Consider the following 24,833-nt stretch of genomic DNA (forward strand, 5'->3'; position numbering starts at 1 on the left):
TCGAGCTAGGAACGGGGGGTTGGGAGGGGGTATGGGCTCTGGGCTGGGCCAAGGGGTTCGGAGTGTAGGAGGGGGCTCTGGGCTGAGCCTGGGGCAGGGCCTTGGGTGCAGGAGGGGGTAAGGGGTGCAAGCTCTGGGAGGGAGTTTGGGTGCAGGAGTGGGTAGGGGGTGTGGGCTCTGGGAGGGGGCCCAGGGCTGGGGAAGGGGTTTGGGGTATAGGAGGGGTATGGGGTGCTGGTTCCAGGAGGGGGCTCAGGGCTGGGGTGCAGGCTTCCGCTGGGTGGCACTTACCTCAGGCAGCTCCCGGCTGGCGCAGTGGGGCTAAGCCCCTGCCTGCTGCAGCCCCACACCACTCCTGGAAGGAGCCAACACGCCCCTGCAGCCCCTGGGGCGGGGCATGTTGCTCTGCATGCTGCCTGTTTCTGCAGGCACCGCCCCTGTAGCTCCCATTGGCTGCAGTTCCCCATTCCTTGACAGTGGGAGCTGTGGGGGCAGTGCTTGTGGGCAGGAGCGGCACGCAGAGACCCCAGCCTCCCCTGGGGCTGCGCTGGCCGCTTCTGGGAGTAGTGTGGAGCCAGGGCAGGCAGGGAGCCTTCCTGAGGCCGGAGATCACGATCGACTGGTAGAGTCTCCAGGATTGACCAGTCAATCACGATCGACCGGTTGGTGACCACTGTTCTAAAGAGACCTGTACATGCACAGGATTTCCCTTCAAAGAATCGTGTCTGCAAAACCTTTAGGACGTGTTCAGTTTCATAGAGTTTAAGGCCAGAAGGGATCATCAGATTATCTAGCCTGATCTCCGTCACAGGCCATCTGTGGTGTCATGAATCATTAATCATAGATGCACTTCAGGGAAAAATAGTTCTTTCAGCAAAAAGACCGAGGAGTACTTGTGGCACCTTAGAGACTAACAAATTTATCTGAGCATAAGCTTTCGTGGGCTAAAACCCACTTCGCTGGATGCATGCAGTGGAAAATACAGTAGGAAAAGAGATATATATATATATATATATACACACACACACACACGCACACCGAGAACATGAAAAGATGGGTGTTGCCATACCCACTATAATGAGAGTGATCAGTTAAGGTGAGCAATTGGGGGGGGGGGAGGGGACTTTTGTAGTGATAATCAGGATGGCCCATTTCCAACAGTTGACAAGAAGGTGTGAGTAGGGGGGAAAAATAAGCATGGGGAAATAGTTTTACTTTGTGTAATGACTCATCCACTACCAGTCTTTATTCAAGCCTAATTTAGTGGTGTCCAGTTTGCAGGTTAATTCCAATTCAGCAGTTTCTCGTTGGAGTCTGTTTTTGAAGTTTTTTTGTTGTAGTATTGCCACTTTTAGGCCTGTAATCGAGTGACCAGAGAGATTGAAGTGTTCTCCAACTGGTTTTTGAATGTTATAATTCTTGACGTCTGATTTGCGTCCATTTATTCTTTTACATAGAGAACTGTCCGCTTTGGCCAGTGTACATGGCAGAGGGGCATTGCTGGCACATGAAGACATATATCACATTGGTAGATGTGCAGGTGAACGAGCCTCTGATAGTGTGGCTGATGTGTTTAGGCCCTATGATGGTGTCCCCTGAATAGATATGTGGACAGAGTTGGCAACAGGCTTTGTTGCAAGGATAGTTTCCTAGGTTAGTGTTTTTGTTGTGTGATGTGTGGTTGCTGGTGAGTATTTTCCTTCAGCTATGGGGGCTGTCTGTAAGCAAGGACTGGCCTGTCTCCCAAGATCTGAGAGTGAGGGATCGTCCTTCAGGGTAGGTTGTAGATCCCTGATGATGCGGTGGAGAGGTTTTAGTTGGGGCTGAAGGTGATGGCTAGTGGCGTTCTGTTACTTTCTTTGTTGGGCCTGTCCTGTAGTAGGTGACTTCTGGGTACTCTTCTGGCTCTGTCAATCTGTTTCTTCACTTCAGCAGGTGGGTATTATAGTTCTAAGAATGCTTGATAGAGATCTTGTAGGTGTTTGTCTCTGTCTGAGGTGTTGGAGCAAATGTGGTTGTATGGAAGAGCTTGGCTGTAGACAATGTATCGTGTGGTGTGGTCTGGATGAAAGCTGGAGGCACGTAGGTAAGTATAGTGGTCAGTAGGTTTCCGGTATAGGGTGGTGTTTATGTGACCATCGCTTATTAGCACCATAGTGTCCAGGAAGTGGATCTCTTGTGTGGACTGGTCCAGGCTGAGGTTGATGGTGGGATGGAAATTGTTGAAATTATGGTGGAATTCCTCAAGGGCTTCTTTTCCATGAGTCCAGATGATGATGTCATCAATGTAGCGCAAGTAGAGTAGGGGCGTTAGGGGATGAGAGCTGAGGAAGCGTTGTTCTACGTCAGCCATAAAAATGTTGGCATACTGTGGGGTCATGCGGGTACCCATCGCAGTGCCGCTGACTTGAAGGTATATGTTGTCCCCAAATGTGAAATAGTTATGGGTGAGGACAAAGTCACAAAGTTCAGCCACCAGATTTGCCGTGACATTATCGGGGATACTGTTCCTGACGGCTTGTAGTCGTTCTTTGTGTGGAATGTTGGTGTAGAGGGTTTCTACATCCATTGTGGCTAGGATGGTGTTTTCAGGAAGATCACCGATGGATTGTAGTTTCCTCAGGAAGTCAGTGGTGTCTCGAAGATAGCTAGGAGTACAGGAAGCATAGGGCCTGAGGAGGGAGTCTACATAGCCAGACAATCCTGCTGTAAGGGTGGCAATGCCTGAGATGATGGGGCGCCCAGGATTTCCAGGTTTATGGATCTTGGGTGACAGAATACCCCTGGTCGGAGTTCTAGGGCTATGTCTGTGCAGATTTGTTCTTGTGCTTTTTCAGGGAGTTTCTTGAGCAGATGGTGTAGTTTCTTTTGGTAACCCTCAGTGGGATCGGAGGGTAATGGCTTGTAGAATGTGATGTTAGAGAGCTGCTTAGCAGCCTCTCATTCATATTCCGACCTGTTCATGATGGTATAAAAAAATTCAGTTTTTTCAGAGTAGACGTAGTGACTCCTTATTACTGGATTTCAATTTTCAGTTTTCAGGTGTACACTTTGCCACAGTGGGCTGATCTATGACATTGTTGGTGTGTCAGGACATTGCATAAAGAATAAGTGAGCCTTAGCCCTGGAGATATTTTGGTCAATGATAAATTCTTTGAGGAACCCCAAGAAGCAGTGGAGTTTTAAGGGGAGATTGAACTGTTGGTGTTATGCTTATTCCTGAGCATTGTTACTAAAGTCTGCTGTAGCTAAAAGCATAGGCAATATCAGAATTATTAGTTGATGTGGGCATAGTATAGTGGAGCCAAACGATAGGAAGGGAATAGAGAGCAGGAGATTTTAAGGGGTGGTATAATATGTGAAAGCAAAGTTGATTGAAACTGCACTGCACTGCATCTTGCTCTGTTTAGTCCTTATCAGTATTAAAAGACCTGCTAGATTGATGGACCAGTGATAAAGTCCAGTAATTTGGAATCTGACACAGGGCTTTGGAGCTGTGCTCCGGCTCCGCTCCAGCTCCAGGCAAAAACCTGCTGCTCCGGGCTCCAGTTCTGGGTTCCTCTCCAAAGCCCTGATCTGACAGGACTAGAAATCACTGCATTCCAGCTGACAACTATATGTGGTGTGTAATGCATTCACTTCTAGCTCTGGGAGATGGAGATATGACAGTTCAAAATCTTGTGTGCAGTGTTAGAACCATGTCAGTCCCAGGATGTTAGAGGGACGAGGTGTGTGAGGTAATATCTTTTACTGGATCAACTTCTGTTGGTGAGACAGACAAGCTTTCAAGGTACACAGAGCTCTTCTTCAGGTCTGGGAATTGGGAAACATAGGCCTTGTCCACACTGGCAAGTTGCTGCGCAGTAAAGCAGCTTTCTGCACTGTAACTCCTGAGGTGTATACACTGCCAAGCCACTTAATGCGAAGAAACTGCATAGTTGTAGCACCCAAAACCCCCCCCCCCCCCCCCAACAAGAGGCGTACAGCTTTCTGCACCGGGGCTGCAGCTCTGCAGTGCCACTGTAGATACCGTGGTGATTACAGCACTGCAGTTGGCCTCCAGGAGGTGTCCCACAATGCTTATTCTCACGTCTCTGATCATCGGTTTTGAACTCTACTGCCTTGCTCTCAGGTGACCAACCGTCATCCCCACCCTTCACGTTCCTCTGCAAATTTGAAAGTCCCCTTCCTGTTTGCTCGGTGATGTGTGCAGTGATCTCAGCACATCTTTCCAGGTGGCCATGCCTGCTCCACACACCAGCATTTGGGGAGAGGAGGCTGTGTAGTCCCAGATGCGCTCCAGCCATAGGAATTATGATACCTATGGACAGACTTCACGATGCATGATAGAAAGGGGCCATGACCGGGACACAATGCAGTATAGGAGCTGCAGAACACCTACCCAAGGTGTGGGAGGCAAACCGCCACTCCAGTGCTGCACCCACGAGCTGCTGGTTCTACAAAGAGCTGGACGTGATACTCGGTGGCGACCCCACCTCCACTGCAAAGGCCCCTGTGGATACTCCTTTGGCTTGTGTGCCAGTCGAGAGTGGACTGAGCCAGGAGGAGGAAACTTTGATGGGGAGGGGGACCCAGAGGCAGAGGATGACTCAGAGGCCAGGGATGCATTCAGCCAGGAGCTGTTTTCTACCCCGGAGGAGCCTAGTCAGTCACAGCAGTCGGATCTTGGCGAAGCACAAACAAGAAAGGAGGCCCTTGGTAAGTGAATCTGATTTTGGGAATTGCTGAAGCGAGTTGTTCTGGGCAGGAGGGTTGCAGAAAGCAGGCTTGTCTCCCACCACGTGCCTAGTCTGAGCAGCAGAAAAGGGTGTTGATAGATTCCCTCACTTCATGTGAATTTCCCTCAGAGATCTCCAGGAAACTCTCATAAAGCTCCTGGGCAATCCGCTGCCGCAGGTTCCTCGGCAGAGCTGCTTTGTTTCTTGCCCAATTAACGATAATTTTCCCGTGCCACTTTGCCATCACGGGGAGACTGTGTGTGTGTGTGTGTGTGAGTAAAATCATTGCTGCACACAACAAGCTGCATAGGGGCCAGGGCGGAAGCCGCAGGTTTGGAGAAGACCCTCCCTTGGTTCCCTGCTCACCCTCAGCAGCGAGATATCTTCCATAATGATTACATCCTGTGGAAAGTGTGGGGACAGGAATGATTATCAGGCACCCCCTGCAGTGCTGGCTTGCCTGGGTTCAACCAGTTAGTGACAGGTGTGTGAGTACTGGCTGTGTTTTAAAGCACTGAATCAGAGTTGTCTGTGTTGCAAACAATAATGCTTCTGTAAAATGTTGCATTTAAATTTCACAAAGATGACCTTGAGAGCCCAGTCTCCCTCTTTGTTATCGGCGGCAGAACGGCTGCGCAGAATTAGAAAGCGGCCAAGAAGAACTTCCTCCGTGAGGTTATGTTGCACTCCGCCGCTGAGAAACAGGAATTGAAGGAGTGGTGGGAATGTGAGAAGACGGACTGAAAGGAGAACGTGGCACACCAGAAAGAAGCCACGGAGTGGCTCTTAAATGTTGTGGAGTGCCAAGTGGACACGCTCCAAAGTTCTGCAGCCACTGCTCGTCATCCCAGACGTGCATCATGATGTGATCCCACCATTCAGTGCTTGTTTCCCGAGCCCAAAAGCGGTGTTCCACTGTAGTCAGCACCTCTGTGAGTGCCACAAGCAATCTCGTGTTGTTACTACGCGTGGCGAGATCAATGTCGCACTCTTGCCTTTGTAGTTTAAGGAATAATTCCGCTGCCCCTCATGACATGTTGGTCAGTGCGAGCAGCATTCTTGTCAACAGCTCAGGATCCATTCCTGCAGCCAGAAAGAGGTAGGGCAGGGCGCGCAGTAAACAAATGATTGAAAGATGGTGCCAAATGCAGATGGAAGAACAGGGATTGCTGGGATGCGAAGCAATGCATCATGGGGCATTGGGACAGGACCTAGGGTGCCCTGCAATTCTTCCCCCTTTTCTCCCCTCCCCCCCCGCACCCCGGCCTTCCCACTAGTCTTAGCGGCAAAAGAGAAAGAAGGGCTCTGTGGGATAGCTGCCCAGAGTGCACCGCTCTGAATACCACTGCAAGTGCCGCAGGTGTGAATACGCTATTGTGCAGGCAGCTGTCAGTGTGAACACACAACAGTGGTTTCTCTTCTGCACTTTCTGAGTGGCGTTGTAACTGCCGGCACTGTAACTTTGCCAGTGTAGACATGCCCTTAGAGTGTTACAGCTAAATACAAAGGTGAAAAAGATTGTTTAGCATTCAAGGTGAAGTGGCCCATTAACACCCCTCCACCACAACTTTAACTACCCCCCCCACCCCCATCCATTAAACTCTTGGGAACACTCCCACATCAGCATCAACTTCCTGGACACCAACAATGGAACTCGACAGAAAACTATATACAAAAACCCCACGGATTACCATACCTACTTTCATAGATCCAGTAACCACCCCAAACATACCAAGAAATTTCTTATCTACAGCCAGGAGCTCAGATTCTCCTCAAAGCATGTTCTCTGGTAAGGTTAGGGTATACACCTTAACATGCTCAAAACTGCCTTCACCAAAAAAGGACACTCCACAAGAGAAGTAGATCCTATCATGGAATGGGCCACTGAGAGAACCTGTTTTAATATAGAAATAAAACTCCCTCTCAACGCACATGTTAAGGGGCTTATTCCTTCACCTGCTTACTTCCCTGGTCCTTCTCACATGAACAGAGAGCAATAATACCCAAAGTCCAAAGGTGCAAACAATTTGATGTTTATTGGGGTGAACTTCCAGCAAGTTTCCTTCCAGTTTCCTTCCTCAGTGTCCCCCTTCCCAGCTCTGACACTACAGAGCCTTACCTGTGTCCGTGTTCCCATTCACCCCCTTAGCAAAACATGATTCTAATTTCCCCACCCCCATTCACTGTTCCCATTTCCCCCCCTTACTTCCTGATTGACTGCAGACTATATAGTAAAACTTGAGTTCTGCTTAGCTATATCTTAACCAATCATTTTCCTGAAATTTAACTAACCAATCCTAACATATTGTAACATGATTATTTAACCAATTATATCCCACCACCTTAATTAGTTTACACCCAGCAAAATTAATTATACAGCAGACAGAAACAATCACAGAACCAGACAGAGACCATGCAAATAAACAATAGCAAAGTGGGAACTATAATGACAAAACAGTACAGAAGTGAGGATTTCACAACTACATCTATAAAGACATAAGGGTTTCCCAGCTGTCTATTGATAAGTGAGTTCTTACCGAACAGAAAACTATCAGACTAAACTTCCTTTTACGTCCTCTAGGCTCTTCCCTTTCTCTGGAGGTGATAGATCAGATCACCTTTCTAACAGCCCCAGATTGCCTTATTGGAATGTGAAGATGTGACCATACGCTTCCCAGGTTATGGCTGCCTCTGCTGTTTAGCCAAAGATCTTAGCCTAAGAACAGGGTCACTGTAAGAGAGAGCCCGTAAACAGGCAGACTGTGATTTTTATTCTTTCTTTTGTACCTCTATAACTAGCTAAGTGATAAGAATACACCTAAATTCTTAGAGTATAGGCCTTTACAGACAGGCCTGAATATCTATATCCTAACAGCACACCGCTAGTTGTCATCTACCACTCCAAACTGAAACTCATATGGGGTATCGTCAAATAATTACCACCCATATTCAGTGGGGGATCCCATCCTGAAAGAAATCTTTCCTGAACCCCCCTCTTCTGGCCTTCAAAACACACCCCCAACCTCTGTAAGCTCATCAGAAGCAAGCTCCCCATAGACCAGGACACACCAACAAATAGCATCAGAACCTGCCAGAACAACAGATGTGAAACTTGTGGACATATCTCCACTGCTACAACGATCAACACCCCCACAAGACACCTTTCAAAATCTGTGGGTCCTACACGTGCCTATCACAACATGTGATGTACCTCATCCAGTGCACTAAATGCCCCAGTAACAACTATACGGGAGAAACCAGACGATCATTATGCTCTCAAATGAATTCACATAGGAAAACGATAAAAGGCAAAAACATGCTGTCACCTGTGGGTGAACACTTCATAAAGAGGTCACATACAGAATGATCAATCAGTCCTTATCCCCTAAAGGAAACCTGCACAAAAGACGAGCCTGGGAGCTTAAATTCATAACTTTGCTAGACACTAAAAATCATGAATGGAATAGACACACTGGATTTATGGCTTAATACAACAACCCACTAACACCCCGCCTCCCCAGCGACTTTTCTCCTTCTCCCTTCCTTTCCTCCTTGTGACTGGAGGGGTGTTAACTGGCCACTTCACCTGGAATGGTCCCTTTAAATATGTTAACTACTTAAGTTGAACAATCTGTTCCACCTTGTATTTAGCTGGGACACCTAAGTTTCTCAGACCTGAAGAAGAGCTCTGTGTAGCATGAAAGCTTGTCTCTCTCCCCAACAGGAGTTGGTCCAATAAAAGATATTATCTGACCCACCTTTTCAATTTTAAATCTTGTCACTCTGACTACAGTCTTGGTTCTCTCCCCAACCCCCATGATTCAATTGTGACGTAATATGAAAATCTCTGTATCCTACTGTATTTGAAAGCAGCTTAAAAGGGTGGGTCTCAGATGGTATTCAGAGTGTCTACACTGCATTTTAACTCTCGGTTAAAGATTTTCTGACCTGTGCTCAAACCCAGTGCTCTGGCATCCACACTGCAGTGCACAGACCTGAGTCAAAGTAACCCTATCCCAGAATGCCTAGTGCCACCCCCCCACACCGGTGTCAACATTCTAGCCCAGTGGTTTTCAAACTTTTTCAGCTGAGCCCCCCATTTGAGTTAAAATTTTTGGTTGTCCTCCCCAACCCAGACAGAAAGAGGTCAGTTGGTGTGGAAGTGGTGCTCCCTCCCCAAGCTCTGGCCTTCTGAATGTTCCTCCGCAGGTCCTGGCCCACAGTTTGAAAACCTTTGCTCTAGCCCTACAAATGTTTTGCACTGTGGGAAAATTCTACTATCTACCCTTTTTCCTAACTGTGATGGTGCTACTGATGGAATTCAGGTGCCCATAAGGAGGGGGGACACTGCATAACGAGCTCCTTTGATAGCTGTCCTAGTAGAATGACTGCAGTTGGAGAAGGCTTTATACTGAACTACCATCTAATCTGAGAATTGTGCTGAGTCACACTGGCATGAAAATGCCCACATGCCCCTGTTTTGAGGATAATGAGGACATCAGTCTCCAGGGCTGTCAAACTATTAAAATTAAACTGCAGTTCTTAAGATTTTTAAAGGAGCTGGGTGAGGAGCTCACTGGACTGTTAATGTTGATTTTCAGTAAGCCTTGGAGTACTGGGGAAATTCCAGAAGACTGGAAGAAAGCTAAAGAGCAAATTTTTAAGAAGGATAAATGGGCTGACTTAGGTAACTATAGGCTTGTCAGTCTGACATTGATCCCTGGCAAGGTAATGGAGCAGCTAATATGGGACTCGATTAATAAAGAGTTAAAAAAGGTTATGCAAATCAACATGGGTTTATGTAAAATACTTCGACAGGCTCTAATTTACAGTCTTTTTTTGAGCAGATTGTGTTTGGTTGATAAAGGTAATAGTGTTGACATGACAGATGTCTGTAAGATGTTTGACTTGTTAACCACATGAAATTTCAATTAAAAAACAAAACTAGAACAATATAAAATTAACACAGCACACATGAAACGGATTAAAAACTGACTAACTGATAGGTTTCCAAATGTTCTAGAACAGCGGTTCTCAAACTGTGGGTCAGGCTCGGGGGCTTCAGCCGGGGAGGGCTCAAGTTACAGGCCTCTTGGCTGGGGATGAAGCCATTGGGCTTTGGTATTGACCACTTCCCCACCAAGGCGCTGGGGCTCAGGCTTTGGCTTTGGCCCCCGCCACCCAGGCCAGTGGGACTTGGGTGAGCTCAGGCTTTGGTTCCCCATCCTGGGGTCATGTAGTAATTTTTGTTGTCAGAAGGGGGTCGCAGTGCAATGAAGTTTGAGAACGCCTGGTCTAGAACAAGACCTAGAAACCTATTTCAGGGCAGAGCAGTTAAAGCCAAATGCCACAAAGAGTGGTCTCAGCTTTCCATTTGAATAATACCCAGGCCAAGAAGACATTAAACATCAATTTCTGTGGGTCGCCATTAATGCACAATCATAATCCATGGTACCTGGGGATAACCCTGGACTGCTTGCTCAGTTTCTGTCGCCACCTTGAACAAACCGAAAGGCAAACAAAGGCCAGGGTCAATATCGTACAGAAGCATGCAAGAGTGTCTTGCGGAAGTGACTCACACACCCTCCAAATATCAATACTAGCTCTGGTCCATTCCACACTATGCCCCAGTTTGGAGCGGAAGCTCACACGCCATTTTAGTGGACACTGAAATTAACACCGCTCTTTGCATAGTTAACTGCATCCTGACACCAGTGCTATTTCCATGGCTATCAGTATTGGCTAACGTTGCATGAGCAACTATCCAACAAGATGCTGCAACAGTTAGGGAGTACGTAAAGATCATGGCAAATACTACACTACTGCTCCGCCATGATCTGGAACACTCCCCTCGCCACTGACTAAAACCAAGAAAACCCTTCTGATCTCGTGCCACAGCCCTCCTTATGGAAGAGAAGGGTGTTTGCAGAAGAGGTCTGAAGCCTGGGCTGCTGCCAGCATGCCAAACAAAAATCTACTCGACCCAACCGTGCAAGTGCCAGGCTTCTCCTCCCCACAGTGTGTGTGGACCGCTCAAAACCATATTCGCACCTGATATGGAAGATGTACATATTTACTCCATAGAGGGAAAGTGGGGGAATCATCAAACTGTGATGGTGGTGTGATGCAAACTATTGGATGCATCAGACGATCACATGCTCATCAAAGCAGACTCCAACAAGAGACTGCTGAATTGGAATTAATTTGCAAAGTGGATACAATTAACTTAGGCTTGAATAGAGACTGGGAGTGGATGGGTCATTACACAAAGTAAAACTATTTTCCCATGTTTATCTTCTCCCCCCCGCCCCCACCCCCCACTGTTCCTCAGACGGAACTGCTGGAAATGGCCCACCTTGATTATCACTACAGAAGGTCCCCCCCCCACTCTCCTGCTGATAATAGCTCACCTTAAGCGATCACTCTGGTTAGAGTGTGTATGGTAACACCCATTGTTTCATGTTCTCTGTGTATATAAATCTCCCCATTGTATTTTTCACTGAATGCATCCGATGAAGTGAGCTGTAGCTCACGAAAGCTTATGCTCAAATAAATTTGTTAGTCTCTAAGGTGCCACAAGTACTCCTTTTCTTTATGCTCATCTTGGAGGTGTCACAGGCATTCACATAGCTAATACCTCTGCTCTGGACTGGATAAAAGACCTTAAGATCCAACTGTAGTCATGCCATTGCTTTCACTGTTCCACTATCACCATATGGCAGAAAAGAATTGTAAATAGGGAATCATCAGTCTGTTTCCAGTAGGGTCCTGCAGGGGTCTGTTTGTGACCATATACTATTTAACATTGTTGTCAGTGACCTGGAAGAAAACATAAAATCATGAGTAATAAAGTTGCAGCTGATACCCAAATTGGGAGAGTGGTAAATAATGAAGAGTATAGGTCACACATACAGAGTAGTTTGGATTACTTGGTAACCAGGGTGCAAGGAAACAATATGCATTTTAATGTGGCTAAATGTAAATGTGTAAATCTCAGAACAAAGAATGTAGGCCTTACTTACACAATGGGGGAGACTATCCTGGGAAGCAGTGACTCTGAAAAAGATTTGGGGGTGGTGGTGGATAATCAGCTGAACATGAATTCCCAGTGTGGTGCTGTGGCCAAAAGAGCTAATGCATTCCTTGAATGCATGCACAGGGGGATCTTGTATAGGATAGAGAGAGTGTTTTACCTCTGGATTTGGCACTGGTGTACCGCTGCTGGAACGCTGTGGCCATTTCTGGTGCCCACAAATCAAGAAGGATGTTGATAAATTCGAGATGGTTCAGAGAATAGTCAGGAGAATGATTAAAGGATTAGAAAACATGCCTGATAGTGAAATACTCAAGGAGTTCAAAGAGAAGATTAAAGGTTGACTTGATTATAGTCTATAAGTACCTACTAACCGTGGGCTTTTCAGTGTAGCAGAGAAGGGTCTAAAATGATCCAATGGCTGGAATTCAGACTGGAAATAAGGCCTACATTTTTACAGTGAAGGTAACTAACCATTGGAACAATTTACCAAGGGTCATGGTGGATTCTCCACCGCTGACAGTTTTTTTTTAATCAAAATTGGATGTTTTTGTAGAAAACACTTTTGGGGAAATTCTCTGGCCTGTGTTACATAAGAGGTCAGAATAGATGATCGTAGTGGTCTCTTCTGGCCTTCGAATCTATTAAAACCTATTAATCAAACAGCTGATGTATTGTTACATCTCTGCTTTCTGTATGGTTTCTTTCTGCTATCTTAACCACCAAGTTCAAATTCCTAGGATTTGCAAAAACTAAAAAAGCAATGTAGAACCTCCGTGGTGTTAGTATTTTCCATTAGAGATTTAACCATTTTTTGCAGGATGTTGAAATAGTAACTAGACAGACAGCAGGTCAGCTGTTGGAAGTTTGTTTGCTGTGTGAGCAGCAGACCTGCTATTTTTCTGAAAGCCTAAATGGAACACTAGTGTCTCTTGTCTGTAACAGCTCCCCAAATTACCGTACTTTGGCATTACAGGGCTAGTAGACTTCTTAGTGATCATTATATTGTTAGTTGTGGTTGTAAACTAAAGTTACCAGTACCCTGTGTCTGAAACTTCCAAACTTGGGTGCATAAAGTTAAGAGCCTAAATCTGAATTTTTGATATTTAAATGAATTCCCACTGAAATCTCTTTGTACTCTGGATACTTTCATCTCTGAAAATCAGACTGCTAGGAAAGGTACCCCCACCTGGTATGCTCCTGTACCTTTCCTGGGTGCCATGGTCAGTAGAGCTGAGGGCTGAAGTGCACACTGCCTGGGCACCACACTGGATGACATCTCCCACCTGATGTTGCTGGGATGGAGCAGAGAAAAGTGGAGTAGTTGTAGCCGCTAATAGCTAAGAGGGGAAAGGAACAGCAGCAGGAAGGGCTGGATTAACTTTATTTTTGTTGCCCCTGTATTTTTGTTGCCCCTGGTACCCTGTCCCACAGGAGCAGGAAAAGGTATCACATGAGTGATGTGGATTTGAGTGGGCTCTCAAATCCCTGGCACAATCTTGCCCTCTGAGATGAACTCTTGGGTCAATAATTTTTGTGGGTCAGAAGCCACACTGACCAGTCTTACAATATTTGAAAGGTCGATGGAAACCCATCCGTCAGTCTGACTGTACGGCTCTGTAGAACCCTTGTCCTTACCTTAGCATCCATGAGAATGGGTGGTGAGAGGAACTTGGGAGTGGGAATGGAGGGTGTAAATTTTGTGATTATAGACACACATTCCCCCTGATCTTGCAAACTCTCATAATTTTCTGAAGAAAACATTTGATTTTGCAGATAGCTTTTTGTCTTGGTTTGAAGCTAACTGTCCTTCTGTTTAAACTTTCTGGGGTCAAAGATTCGGGGGTTGGAGGGGGAAACTGGTTAAAAGAACACTGTGCTGGATTTTCCAGTCTGTTGTGGCCACTTTGCATCAAAGTGGCTAGACTCTGGCTGTAGCTGGCCTGTGGAGAATTCCTCCTCATTCAGGGGAGCTCTCCATTGGTGGAGATGACAGAATTGTCTCCTGTGCCAGCTACTTCTACCCCCTGTGTAGGGGGTGTGGCAGAGGGGTACTCCATATGTCAGTGGAAGATTGGGTGTCAAGTCTCCTAGAGATCCTATGTCAGTGGCTTAAGTTAGAGCCACTGCAGCCAAGGAACTGCTTTAACTTATGCTGATGCCAGGGGGCACAGGATGGTGGGGGGAGGGGTCTGCAGCTGGCTCCCTCATGCACAGTTGAGAATCTGGCCCACTGTATTTTCTATAGCTCCCCAGATTTCCGCCCCTCCCCCCGCGTTGCCTATAAAAAAGCCTAAACGGAGGGCCTAGTCTACACTAGCAGTGCAACATCACTGTCGCACATCTGGTGAAGATGTGCTATGCTGACGGGAGAGAGCTCTGCCATCGGCATAATAAATCCACCTCCTCAAGAGGTGGTAGCTATGTGAGAGAAGTCTCCTTCACGTAATCCCCTTGAAACTAATAGGACTCCTTGGAGTTGGGTGCTGCTCAATGTGAGCAAGGCTGGCAGACTGCGGCCCAAAGAACTTTGAGAATGCCCTTCCTGTGTCATGCAAAATGTTACTTGTTGGTTCAAGGAGAGAGAGTTTTAAAAACCGGCATAGCGTGAGCTTGCGCTTGTACTGCTGATCCTGGAGGACAGTACGGCAGGGTATTTTTTCTTGTATGTGCTGGGTGAAGGGAGGAGTGCAATCGATAGCGTGTAGTTTAGGACATTTGTAATTTTCCACTTCAGCTGTCAGTAATATGGAAAATGCTGTGAAAATATTTCCTTGAGGAAATGGCACGTCCGTTAGTCAATAAAGGTGCAGGAATATAGGGCCAGCTGAGAGAGCTTTAAGTAAGGGTAAGGGAGCAGACTAGTGTGGTACGTCTGTGAGCTACAGGAAAGGGAAGTAGAGTCCCCACCCTTGGTACCTTTTGCGGGCTGACAAAGTGGTATAGCAGTGCAGGAGAGCCATGTGTGTGCAGGGTGACTCCAACACTCATAAAGGAAAACCACCCCAGACCCTTCCGACTTGCCTTTGATCAGTGTTCTGCTTGGTGTTCCTTGTACCTTACCCTGCCAGTAGTGTGGTGAAGTAATAGAGTAAATATGCATTTATCGCAGTGCCCAAAGGTCCCAGTTGGGATTGGGGCCCCATTGTGGCTGGGTACTGCACACACATAGTAAAGACTACCCCTGTCCTGAGGGGCGTATGGGGTACCCCTAACTCAGTGCTGTGGCTAAGAGGACCAATTGGATCAGGGGAATGTTGAGTTGGAGTAGGGAGGTAGCGTTACCTCCGCATATAATATTAGCGAGACCGTTGATGGATACTGTGATGATTCTGGAGTCTGCACTTTGGAAGGGACATGGAAGGAAACTGGAATGGGTTCAGAACACATTCATAGAGTTGAAATCCAGAAGGCACCATTAGATCATCCACGCTAACCCTCTCTGTCGCATGCCATTACATTTCCCCCAGACACCCCTGCATTGAACCCAGTGATTTGTTTATCTAAAGCAGAGGTCCTCAAAGTGTGGGGCGCATGTGTAGGACTGTCCGGGAGGGGGGCTGGCAGGGCCTGGGTAAGCCCCCACTGGGGCAGGGAGAGAGCATCACCCAGCCTCCCTTGTATCCTCTCGGCTCCCGTAGCAGCAGCAGCAGCAGCAAGAACAGCAGCAGCGCCATGTCTTCATCTCCATCCCAGGTGCGCCAGAACTACAACCAGAACTGCGAGGCGGCCGTCAACCGCCAGATCAACCTGGAGCTCTACGCCTCCTACGTGTACCTCAGCATGTCTTTCTATTTTGACCGGGATGATGTGGCTCTAAAGAACTTTGCCAAGTATTTCCTGCACCAGTCCCATGAGGAGCGTGAGCATGCTGAAAAACTCATGAAGCTGCAGAACCAGAGGGGTGGTCGCATCTTTTTGCAGGACATCAAGAAACCAGATCGTGATGATTGGGAGAATGGGTTGACAGCAATGGAGTGTGCCTTGCACCTGGAAAAGAATGTGAACCAGTCACTCCTTGATCTGCACAAGCTGGCAACTGACAAGAATGACCCTCATTTGTGTGACTAACCCTACCCCCCCCCCCCCCCCGCCCACAGCTCTGCTCTGGTCCCTGGCTGCATCCCCAGCTCCCATCCCCACGCCTGGCCTGTGTTCCCTATAAGCTGCATGCCTGTGTGGCCGCCCAGGAGAGAGTCAAATGCTGCCAGCTGTTAGCAGAGCGCGCATAGGCAGCAGCTTGTGTTCAGGTGCCCCTCCCCCCACATTGGTCCATCCTGCAGTTGTTCCCAGGAACCTCCTTTTGGCTGTGCAGAGTGGGGGGCGGGGGAGGTCCTGATATCAGGGTGTCCCCCTCTCCTCCGTCCCTATACCCTATCTTTGCAGAGCAAGGGACAGAGCCTGGCTCAGGACTCACGGTGAACAGTGAGTGAGTGCCTTTCTTAAGGAGACAGTGCACTGTTTCTGAGATTTCCCCAGCAGGCATCTCTCCCCCTCCCACCCCCCAACAAACACACACTTTCAAAGTGTGTCATTTTAGTGTTTTGACGGGTCTATGCATTTCATAATTTTTAGTGAGTTCTAAAATGCCTAATCTGTCCTGACTGGCGTAATTATCCCTATGGTAACTTTTAAAAAATATATATTGTATCTAGGTTTTTTGTTTCTACTGGTGGCGCACATTCGCACATATCGCGGTGCACATAACAAAATTTATTCCACACGTGGATGGAAAAAATTAGAGGGAACGTTGCGCCTGGCCCCGTCCCCAGCCTCAGCGCGGCTCCACACCCAGCCCTGTAATAGCCCCGGCCGCTGGTCGGGGCTCCGTTCCTGGCCTGGGGCCGAGGCTGGGGCCAAGGCCAGGAACAGAGCCGCGCCTGGCTGCTGGCCCCTACCGCAGTCTGGCTGTGGCTCTGCCCCAGCCTCAGTCTCACTCCTGGCCCCAGACCCACCCCCAGCCTACGCCCCTTTACCCCTGTCCATTCACCCTCCCCCAGCCTTCTCCCGGCTCCAGCTCCAGGAGGGTCGGAGGGGGGCTTGGACAGGGGTGAGGGGGGTGCAACCCTCAAAAGTTTGGGGACCGCTGATCTAAATCAAATCTTCCAGATGACAGCCCTAAGAAATTAGACATCTTCTGGAAAACCTGCCTTACCATGAGAATGAAGGAGGTCAAATTTCTCTTAGCCATCCAGAAGGGTTCTATGGATTGATGCGAAGGTTGGTTATGTCCTGTGTGTACCTACATGGGGAAGAGGTTTCTGATGTTGGAGGGGTCTTTAACCTATTGGACAAAGGCAGAAAGATACAGTGGCAGGAAGTTGAAGACAAGTTGAGACTAGAAATAAGCTGCAGTTTTTTAATATTGAAAGGAATTATTACAACAACTTATCTGGGGACATGGTACATTGTCCATCACTTGGAGTCTTTAAATCAAGAGTGAATGTTTACTATTAAGATACATTACAGTTCAACCAGAAGTTATGGACCTGAGGCATGCATTACTGGATGAGGGTTTAGGGTGTTCTGGAGCTCAAAGCTTTATTGCTTCTGACCATAAAATCGGACAATCCCATCCAGTTCCTCCTGAAGTGTGTAGCGGCAGCATGAGAGGTGCATGACCAAGGACCAGTTGTTGGGGGAGGATGCTCCCTGTACCCAGCAAGGCCTGTCCCCCCAATGGCCTTCAACACCCCTTCCAAGGGCATTGGCATTAAAAGAAATACCAAAACAATACTAATGTTCTTATAAGGCGCGTGGAAGGGAACTTTAGCACCATGCTTCCTGGTTGAAGATTTGGGAGTGAAGCTCCTCCATTCTGGGATGGCATGAGCAGCATGAAACTGTTTGTAAGGTGCCTGCAACCTTAACTGCACCTTTAAGGCTTTTTGCGTGTCAATTAAACCTCTGAGTTCATTATTTATATCTTTGCCGAACTTTAAATTGACTTTTTTCACACCTGGTCTCTGCCTCAAGGTGAAGAACGTTGGAAAGTTTGAGCAAAAACAGTGTAACAGTTTCAGAGAATAGGGTGGCCAGATAGCAAGGGTAAAAAATTGGGACCGGAGGGGAGGTGGTAATAGGGTCCTATAGAAGATAAAGCCCTTAATATCGGTACAGTCCCAATAAAATCAGGGCATCTGGTCACGCTATTTGAGAATAAGGTTAGGGAAAAAATGGTAGTTTTCCCAGCGTGTTAACTTTTTCTAACCATTTCTTTGAAAAGTGTTTGCACGATTTGAAGCTGGGAACTCAGCGTTTTGCACGGGGTCTTCCTGTTCTCAGGAGTTCTGTCGGAGCTCCTTACCATACAGAATGCATTTTACCACTGCTAGGTGTTAGTTGCCATAGGCTTTGTAAAACAGGGCAACCCTGTCTGGATGACACTTATTCAGAGTATTTCCAATATAGGCATTTCTACTGAGCATGGACGAGGGCCCACCATGATATCTGGGATTGGTCATCCAGTTCATACTGCAGAAGTGCCAGTTGTTTCTCTCAGTGCCTGTGTTCAAGGCAAGTATGGTTTACAGTAGGCTATGTCTCCTGCTTTATGGCTGCAGCTATAACTGTTATCCTTCAGATACAATGAGGTCTTGGAAGGGGTTGAAACAGACTTAGAAGTAATGCAGATTTCAGAGATGCTTAGTCAGAGCCGGATCAGATTAAGGTTGGTAGATGCAATCTGTGGCATTGCCCTTGGTGTATTTTCTAGGAAATGAGGCTAAGTAATGACAATACCTTAGAGGCGACTGACAAAGAGTGAGCTAGAATGCTAGCTACTTCGAATCAGCAGTTGCTCAAGGAGGGTATGATGGCACAACTGAAGCTACCCCATGAGTTACTCACAGTATAAGTGACTTCTGCCATGTCCCTTGCCTAATAAGATCACACAGAGAAAAGCATCTCCTGGTGTCCTTTCCATCCTGTCATAAGGGATGTCCAGTTTTACTGATGCCAGCTTTGTTGGCTTCTTTCAGAGAATACAAAACGGCAGAAATTTTCGCCTGAAGGGGAACAGGTAGGCCGAACTCATCAGAATTCTGCATTTGGGAAGTGAAACCCTAGTGGCTGGACTGTCAAATCCCCAGACTCTGTCAGTCATAGGGGGACACTTCAAAACTATTACCCTCGAAGATCTGTAAGAACACTTGCTAGTGGGAGTGCTTATTATAAATCAGTGTTTATATCTAGCCGGAGAAGGGGGGAGTTGCTGAGGCCGGAGATGGAGTATGCACTTTTGTAATAACTAGTCAGTGAAAGTCCCAGTGCAAACCTCTGAAGTTTTTCAGGGTGCTAGAATCCCCAGCACGTCCTTTCATGGTACAGGGGGGACAGTTTAGTCTGTATGTTCCTGTTCTCGGAGGAGAAGTGGAATCCCCAAGCAGCTCCTCTGTGACCATGGGACAGGGAATTGTGCTATGTTAGCTGCCAGCTGTCTTGACTCCCTTTTCTAAGATTTTCTTCTCAGTCTGCTAGCTTGTTAGGAAACAGTACTTGGTTATCTGGAGAGAGAGTGAATTTAGTCTAACCTAGAATTCCTTTCTTTGCCTCCTTGGAACTGGCTATTTGGTTTGCTAGAGAAGAGGAGATGAACTAAATCGCACAAGGAGAGAAAGCTGCAGTTCTTGTGGTTCGGATTGTTAGTATTTTCCAGACTGGGAAGTCATGTGTTGCTTGTTTGTCTGCCTGCCTCCCTCTTTCTCTCTCTGTGTTGCAGCCTGCTCTTACTCACTGGATCAGATCATTTAACATGCTTTCTGAGGGCTTTAGATTTAACTAAAGGTGTAGGGTTTCTTTTTAACCTGATTTAGTTAATTCACTGTCAAAGGCTGGGTGGACACTGGTTTTTGTTTAAACTAGGTTTATTTGGGTTTAACCGAAGTCCATTAGGAACAAGTTTAGGCTAGTCCACACAGCATCCCATTTATGAGGACAAAGCCTGTGATGCATGAGCCATACCAGGTATTGTCTGTCTGAGCTCTCTCACTTCATTAGCAGTTGTTCATGAGTCCCCAGCTGCTCCATTCTGCCCCTCCCAGTATAGATCTGTCATCTACAAAGTGTAAGGGTTTTCATGCTTACAATACAATACAGTCGTCTTGACTGTAGTTTTTGTTTGAATTTCTCAATCGTCTCCCATCCTCCTTTTTAAGATGAAACATGCCCAAGAGACAGGGAATTCCCATTTACCCCTTTGACTGCACTGAATTTCCCTGTCAAAGCAAAGCTCTGCAACTGACAGGTCCAGGAGTGCCAGGACATTCCACTGATTTCATTGCCTTGTCACTTGCTTGCAGCACACAAGTATGATGAAGGGTTAAAGACTAAAGGCCTGGTTGGGTGTTATCTCTTCCCTATAGTCTTCTCCAACCCCAGCTTGTTATACCAGTAAAATAAAAACCAGCAGGATCTTATTAAAGGGGAAAAGTAAAAATGCCACATTTATTGTGAATACAGAAAGAATCGTAATTAGCAGTTACTTATAGCTATAACATTCCATTCAGTTTCATATTTATTCACACATTCATTCATACACGCATGCAGGTTATGAAAGGTTGTTATCATAGTTACCAGCCTTAGAGTTGCTCATGCCAAGCCACTGGCCGGGTGGCTTGGACACGAGGAGGGAGCAGGGCCTTGTCAGATGCACATCTGACGCTCCTGGAAGTTGGTTTGCAGAATCAGACCCCAAAGTTCTCAGTTTCTAGAGTCCAGTTTTATAGGAATTTATTCCTATGCCAGTCTATGGGAATTGCTTCATCATGCTGTTGCTGAATCAATCAGCAGATGGCACATTCCTGATGGCTCCGTGTTGTTCTTCGGTTCTCCCATCCTTGAGGCTGTTGGGTGGATTCCAGTCAGCCCTCCAGGCATCCTCTGGTTGTTTCCCCTTGACGCCTTCTTTGGCCGATGGACACGTGATTCTTAGGCTGGCACCTCCCTGATCATTCAGTTATTATCCACACCAAGCATCCATCCACATACATCCTCTATTTCTATTTTAATCACAATTGTTAACAAAGTGAGATAAATACAACAAAAGGGCGGGGAGTCTGTGTGCTATTTTTGTTACAAAGTGTTGCTTTGAGAACAGACTCTGTCTTAGGATGTACTAACACAATTCACTTGCAAGTTTCACACAGAGAGGGAGAGAAACAGTACCAAAAACCAAGAGACCTCTTAATTAGTAATACCCTGGAATTTAAACTATGGGGAATCAAACTCATTTGTGATTTTAATACAGAACTTCTTTAATATGATCCAGCAAGCTTTGGCTTAACAGTGCTTCCCTGCTTGTGTCTGTGTCAGAAATATAAAGGGAAGGGTAACCACCTTTCTGTATACAGTACTATAAAATCCCTCCTGGCCAGAGGCAAAATCCTTTCACCTGTAAAGGGTTAAGAAGCTAAGGTAACCCCGCTGGCACCTGACCCAAAATAGCCAATGAGGGGACAAGATTCTTTCAAATCTGGATGGGGGGACAAAGGGTTTTATCTGTGTGTTACCTTTGCCAGGAACAGATCAAGGATGCTAGCCTTCCAACTCCTGTGAATTTAGTAAGTAATCTAGCTAGAAAATGCGTTAGATTTTCTTTTAGTTTTTGGCTTGTAAAATTCGCTGTGCTGGAGGGAATGTGTATTCCTGTTTTTGTGACTTTTTGTAACTTAAGGTTTTGCCTAGAGGGATTCTCTGTGTTTTGAATCTGTTTCCCCTGTAAGGTATTTACCATCCTGATTTTACAGAGGTGATTCTTTTACCTTTTCTTTAAATAAAATTCTTCTTTGAAGGACCTGATTGATGTTTCATTGTTCTTAAGATCCAAGGGTTTGGGTCTGTGTTCACCTGTACCAATTGGTGAGGATATTATCATCCTCAAGCCTTCCCCAGGAAAGGGGGTGTAAGGGTTGGGGGGATATTTTTGGGGAAGACGTCTTCAAATGGTGTCTTTCCCTGTTCTTTGTTTAAATCGCTTGGTGGTGGCAGCATACTGTTCAAGGACAAGGTGAAGTTTGTACCTTGGGAAAGTTTTTATCCTAAGCTGGTAAGAATAAGCTTGGGGTCTTTCATGCAGGTCCCCACATCTGTACTCTAGAGTTCAGAGTGGGGAAGGAAGCTTGACATGGTGGCAGAGCGATGGGATCATTTTGAACCAGAAGCACAGTAGGATTTTAAAAGGTTTTGTAAAAGGTGATTGCAGCTACAGATTCTGTCTCTCGGCCTGGGGACAGAGCAGCACCATAACAAAAGGATTTTTCTGTAGGCTGAGACCTTTTGTCTCTGATAGCTGTTATCAGATTACAGCACAGCAAAATTTTACAAGCCAGGTTTTTTTTTTCTTTCTAACTCTTGGGTATAGTTAGGTTTAAAAACAGACTATCTAAGATGACAGAAAGCCATGCCCAACAGAAACTGGAGTTAGCCAGACTGAAAGCAGAAGAGAAAGAAAAGGAACACCAGAGGCTGGTCGAATTAAAACAACTCGATATGGAGGCAGCGAAAGCCCAGGAGGCTGCCCACCAGAGAGCTAGAGCTATGGAGGCAAAAGAAAAAGAAATGGAGGCAAAGGAAAAAGAAATGGAGGAGAGGGGAAAAGTGAGGAAGCATGCACTGGAGATAGAGAAGGCAAAGGCTCAGCAGAATATACCGGATAACCCTAACAATCCTTCCCCAACAATCCACAAATGGGAGCGACTATGTCCACAGTACGATGAATCCAGTGATATTGCTGAATATTTTCTCACCTTTGAGAGACTGTGCACACTCCATAAAATTCCTGAAGCTCACAAGATTACCACATTGGTCCAAAATTGACTGGAAGAGCTCTGGACATATTCAATAAGATGCCTTTTGAGGAGGCTTCTGACTATAATAAATTCAAGGATTTGGTTTTAAAACAATTTCAAGTTACACCTGAAACTTAGATTAAAATTTAGAGCCCTTAAGAGAGGACCTGGACTAAGTAATACGGCTTATGTAAACCAGATGACAGATCTGTTTGATAAATGGCTCAAAGAATGGGATGTAACTAGCTTTGGAGGAATGCGGGATTTGATGATACAAGAGCAATTCCTGAATATGTCCAAGGATGATATAATACAGTGTTTATGGGATAAGAAAATGGACTCAGCAGAAAGTCTTGCTTCTTATGCTCATCAATACGAGCAGTCCCAGACCGCCAGAGAGGCGGGGCAAACCGGAACAAAACGGGTAGAGGGAGGAGAGAGGAACAACCCTGACCGCAGTTGGAGCGGATACCAGACGGGACACCCTCAGACCCCACCCTACAACTGGGGGAAGCGCAAGGCCCCAACTACACCCCAAGGAACACTCCAGACACCTTATCGCCCACCACACCATTCTCCAGCAACCCACCTCGCCCCAGTGACCAGTCAGCTGGGCGATGTTTTAAATGTAACGACATGGGGCATGTAAAGGCCAACTGCCCCAAGAACCCCAACAGATTACAGTTCATTGCACCGGAATCACACCAAAGGTCCTCAGGCCCAGATGTCTCCCAAATACCCTCAGAGTGGAGGGAAACTGTGAGTGTGGGCAGGAAGAAGGCTACAGAGTGGAGGGACACCAGAGCACAAGTGTGGGCTATCCACGCTTCCTTAATGGACCCCAATTTAATCGACCCAGAGGTCCAAGTGACGATTCAACCCTCAAGTCAAACTCTTTTGACTTGCCTACAGCCAAGTTGCCGGTCCAGTACAAGGGCTGGTCAGGAACATGGACTTTTGCAGTCTGTGATGATTATCACATCCCCATGCTGTTGGGGGAAGACTTGGCCAATCATGTAAAGCTAGCCAAGAGGGTGGGAATGGTCACCCGCAGCCAGGCTAAGCAAGCTGTCACACCTAGCTCTATTCTGGAGACTTCTACCAGGACCAGAGGTGATGGAACCGGACCCCATGCCAACATCTGCAACAGCAGTAGTGGATCCAGTCACAGAGACCCAGACAGAGCCAGTCCCAGAACTGGCGGAACAACCAATACCAGAACCATTGTCAGCACTGAATCCAGTGCTTGCAACCCCAACACCAGAGGGCCCCACCGGACCTGCAGCAGCAGATAACCCTACACAAGAGGCTCAGTCAGAGCCTGAGCCCCAATATAGTGCACCAGCAGAGAGCAGTTCACAGTCAACTGAAACAGCCCCATCACCTACATCACTTCCAGAGGGACCAAGCCCAGGTCCATAATCCAATGAGGAACTGATGTCTCCAGTATCAAGGGAACAGATCCAGACCGAACAGGAAGCAGATGAAAGCCTCCAGAGAGCTTGGACGGTGGCACGGAGCAACCCACTGCCTCTCAGCTCTTCTAATTGATCCAGGTTTGTTGTAGAAAGAGGACTTTTATACAAAGAAAGTCTTTCTGGTGGACACCAGGAAGACTGGCATCCTCAGAGACAGTTGGTAGTTCCAACTAAATACCGGGTAAAGCTCTTGAACTTAGCCCATGATCATCCTAGTGGCCATGCTGAGGTGAACAGAACCAAAGACCATTTGGGAAAGTCGTTCCACTGGGAGGGAATGGGCAAGGATGTTTCTACCTATGTCCGGTCTTGTGAGATGTGCCAAAGAGTGGGAAAACCCCAAGACCAGGTCAAAGCCCCTCTACAGCCACTCCCCATCATTGAGGTTCCATTTCAGTGAGTAGCTGTGGATATTCTGGGTCCTTTTCTGAAAAAGACACCCAGAGGAAAGCAGTACATACTAACTTTCATGGATTTTGCCACCCAATGGCCGGAAGCAGTAGCTCTAAGCAACACCAGGGATAAAAGTGTGTGCCAGGCACTAACAGACATTTTTGTTAGGGTAGGTTCGCCCTCCGACATCCTCAGAGATGCAGGAACTAATTTCCTGGCAGGAACTATGGAAAGCCTTTGGGAAGCTCATGGGGTGAATCACTTGGTTGCCACGCCTTACCACCATCAAATAAATGGCCTGGTGGAGAAGTTTAATGGAACTTTGGGGGCCATGATACGTAAATTCGTAAATGAGCACTCCAGTGATTGGGACCTAGTGTTGCAGCAGTTGCTCTTTGCCTTC

General features: G+C 46.9%; 2 protein-coding genes across 8 annotated transcripts in view; both read left to right on the forward strand.

The window, feature by feature from the left end:
* Positions 1–24,833, forward strand: part of IP6K1 (inositol hexakisphosphate kinase 1) — a 73,793-nt gene that overhangs the window by 19,371 nt on the left and 29,589 nt on the right. Inside the window, exon 1 of one of the 7 annotated variants that reach the window (XM_037905734.2) lies at positions 4,700–4,719. The exons of the other annotated variants lie outside the window; for them this stretch is intronic. The gene's annotated coding sequence lies outside the window, so the exon portion shown is untranslated. Of the gene's footprint in view, positions 1–4,699; positions 4,720–24,833 lie in introns of those variants that run through there. 7 annotated transcript variants of the gene reach the window in all.
* On the forward strand, positions 10,624–15,845 carry LOC102940606 (ferritin heavy chain-like). The gene is made up of 2 exons (XM_037905737.2): positions 10,624–10,628; positions 15,433–15,845. Exon 2 carries the CDS (start codon positions 15,448–15,450, stop codon positions 15,841–15,843), a length of 396 nt encoding a protein of 131 aa, XP_037761665.1. The 5' UTR covers positions 10,624–10,628; positions 15,433–15,447; the 3' UTR covers positions 15,844–15,845.

Source organism: Chelonia mydas, chromosome 7 (genome assembly GCF_015237465.2).
Source record: "Chelonia mydas isolate rCheMyd1 chromosome 7, rCheMyd1.pri.v2, whole genome shotgun sequence".
In the NCBI taxonomy this organism is placed as follows: Eukaryota; Metazoa; Chordata; order Testudines; family Cheloniidae; genus Chelonia; species Chelonia mydas.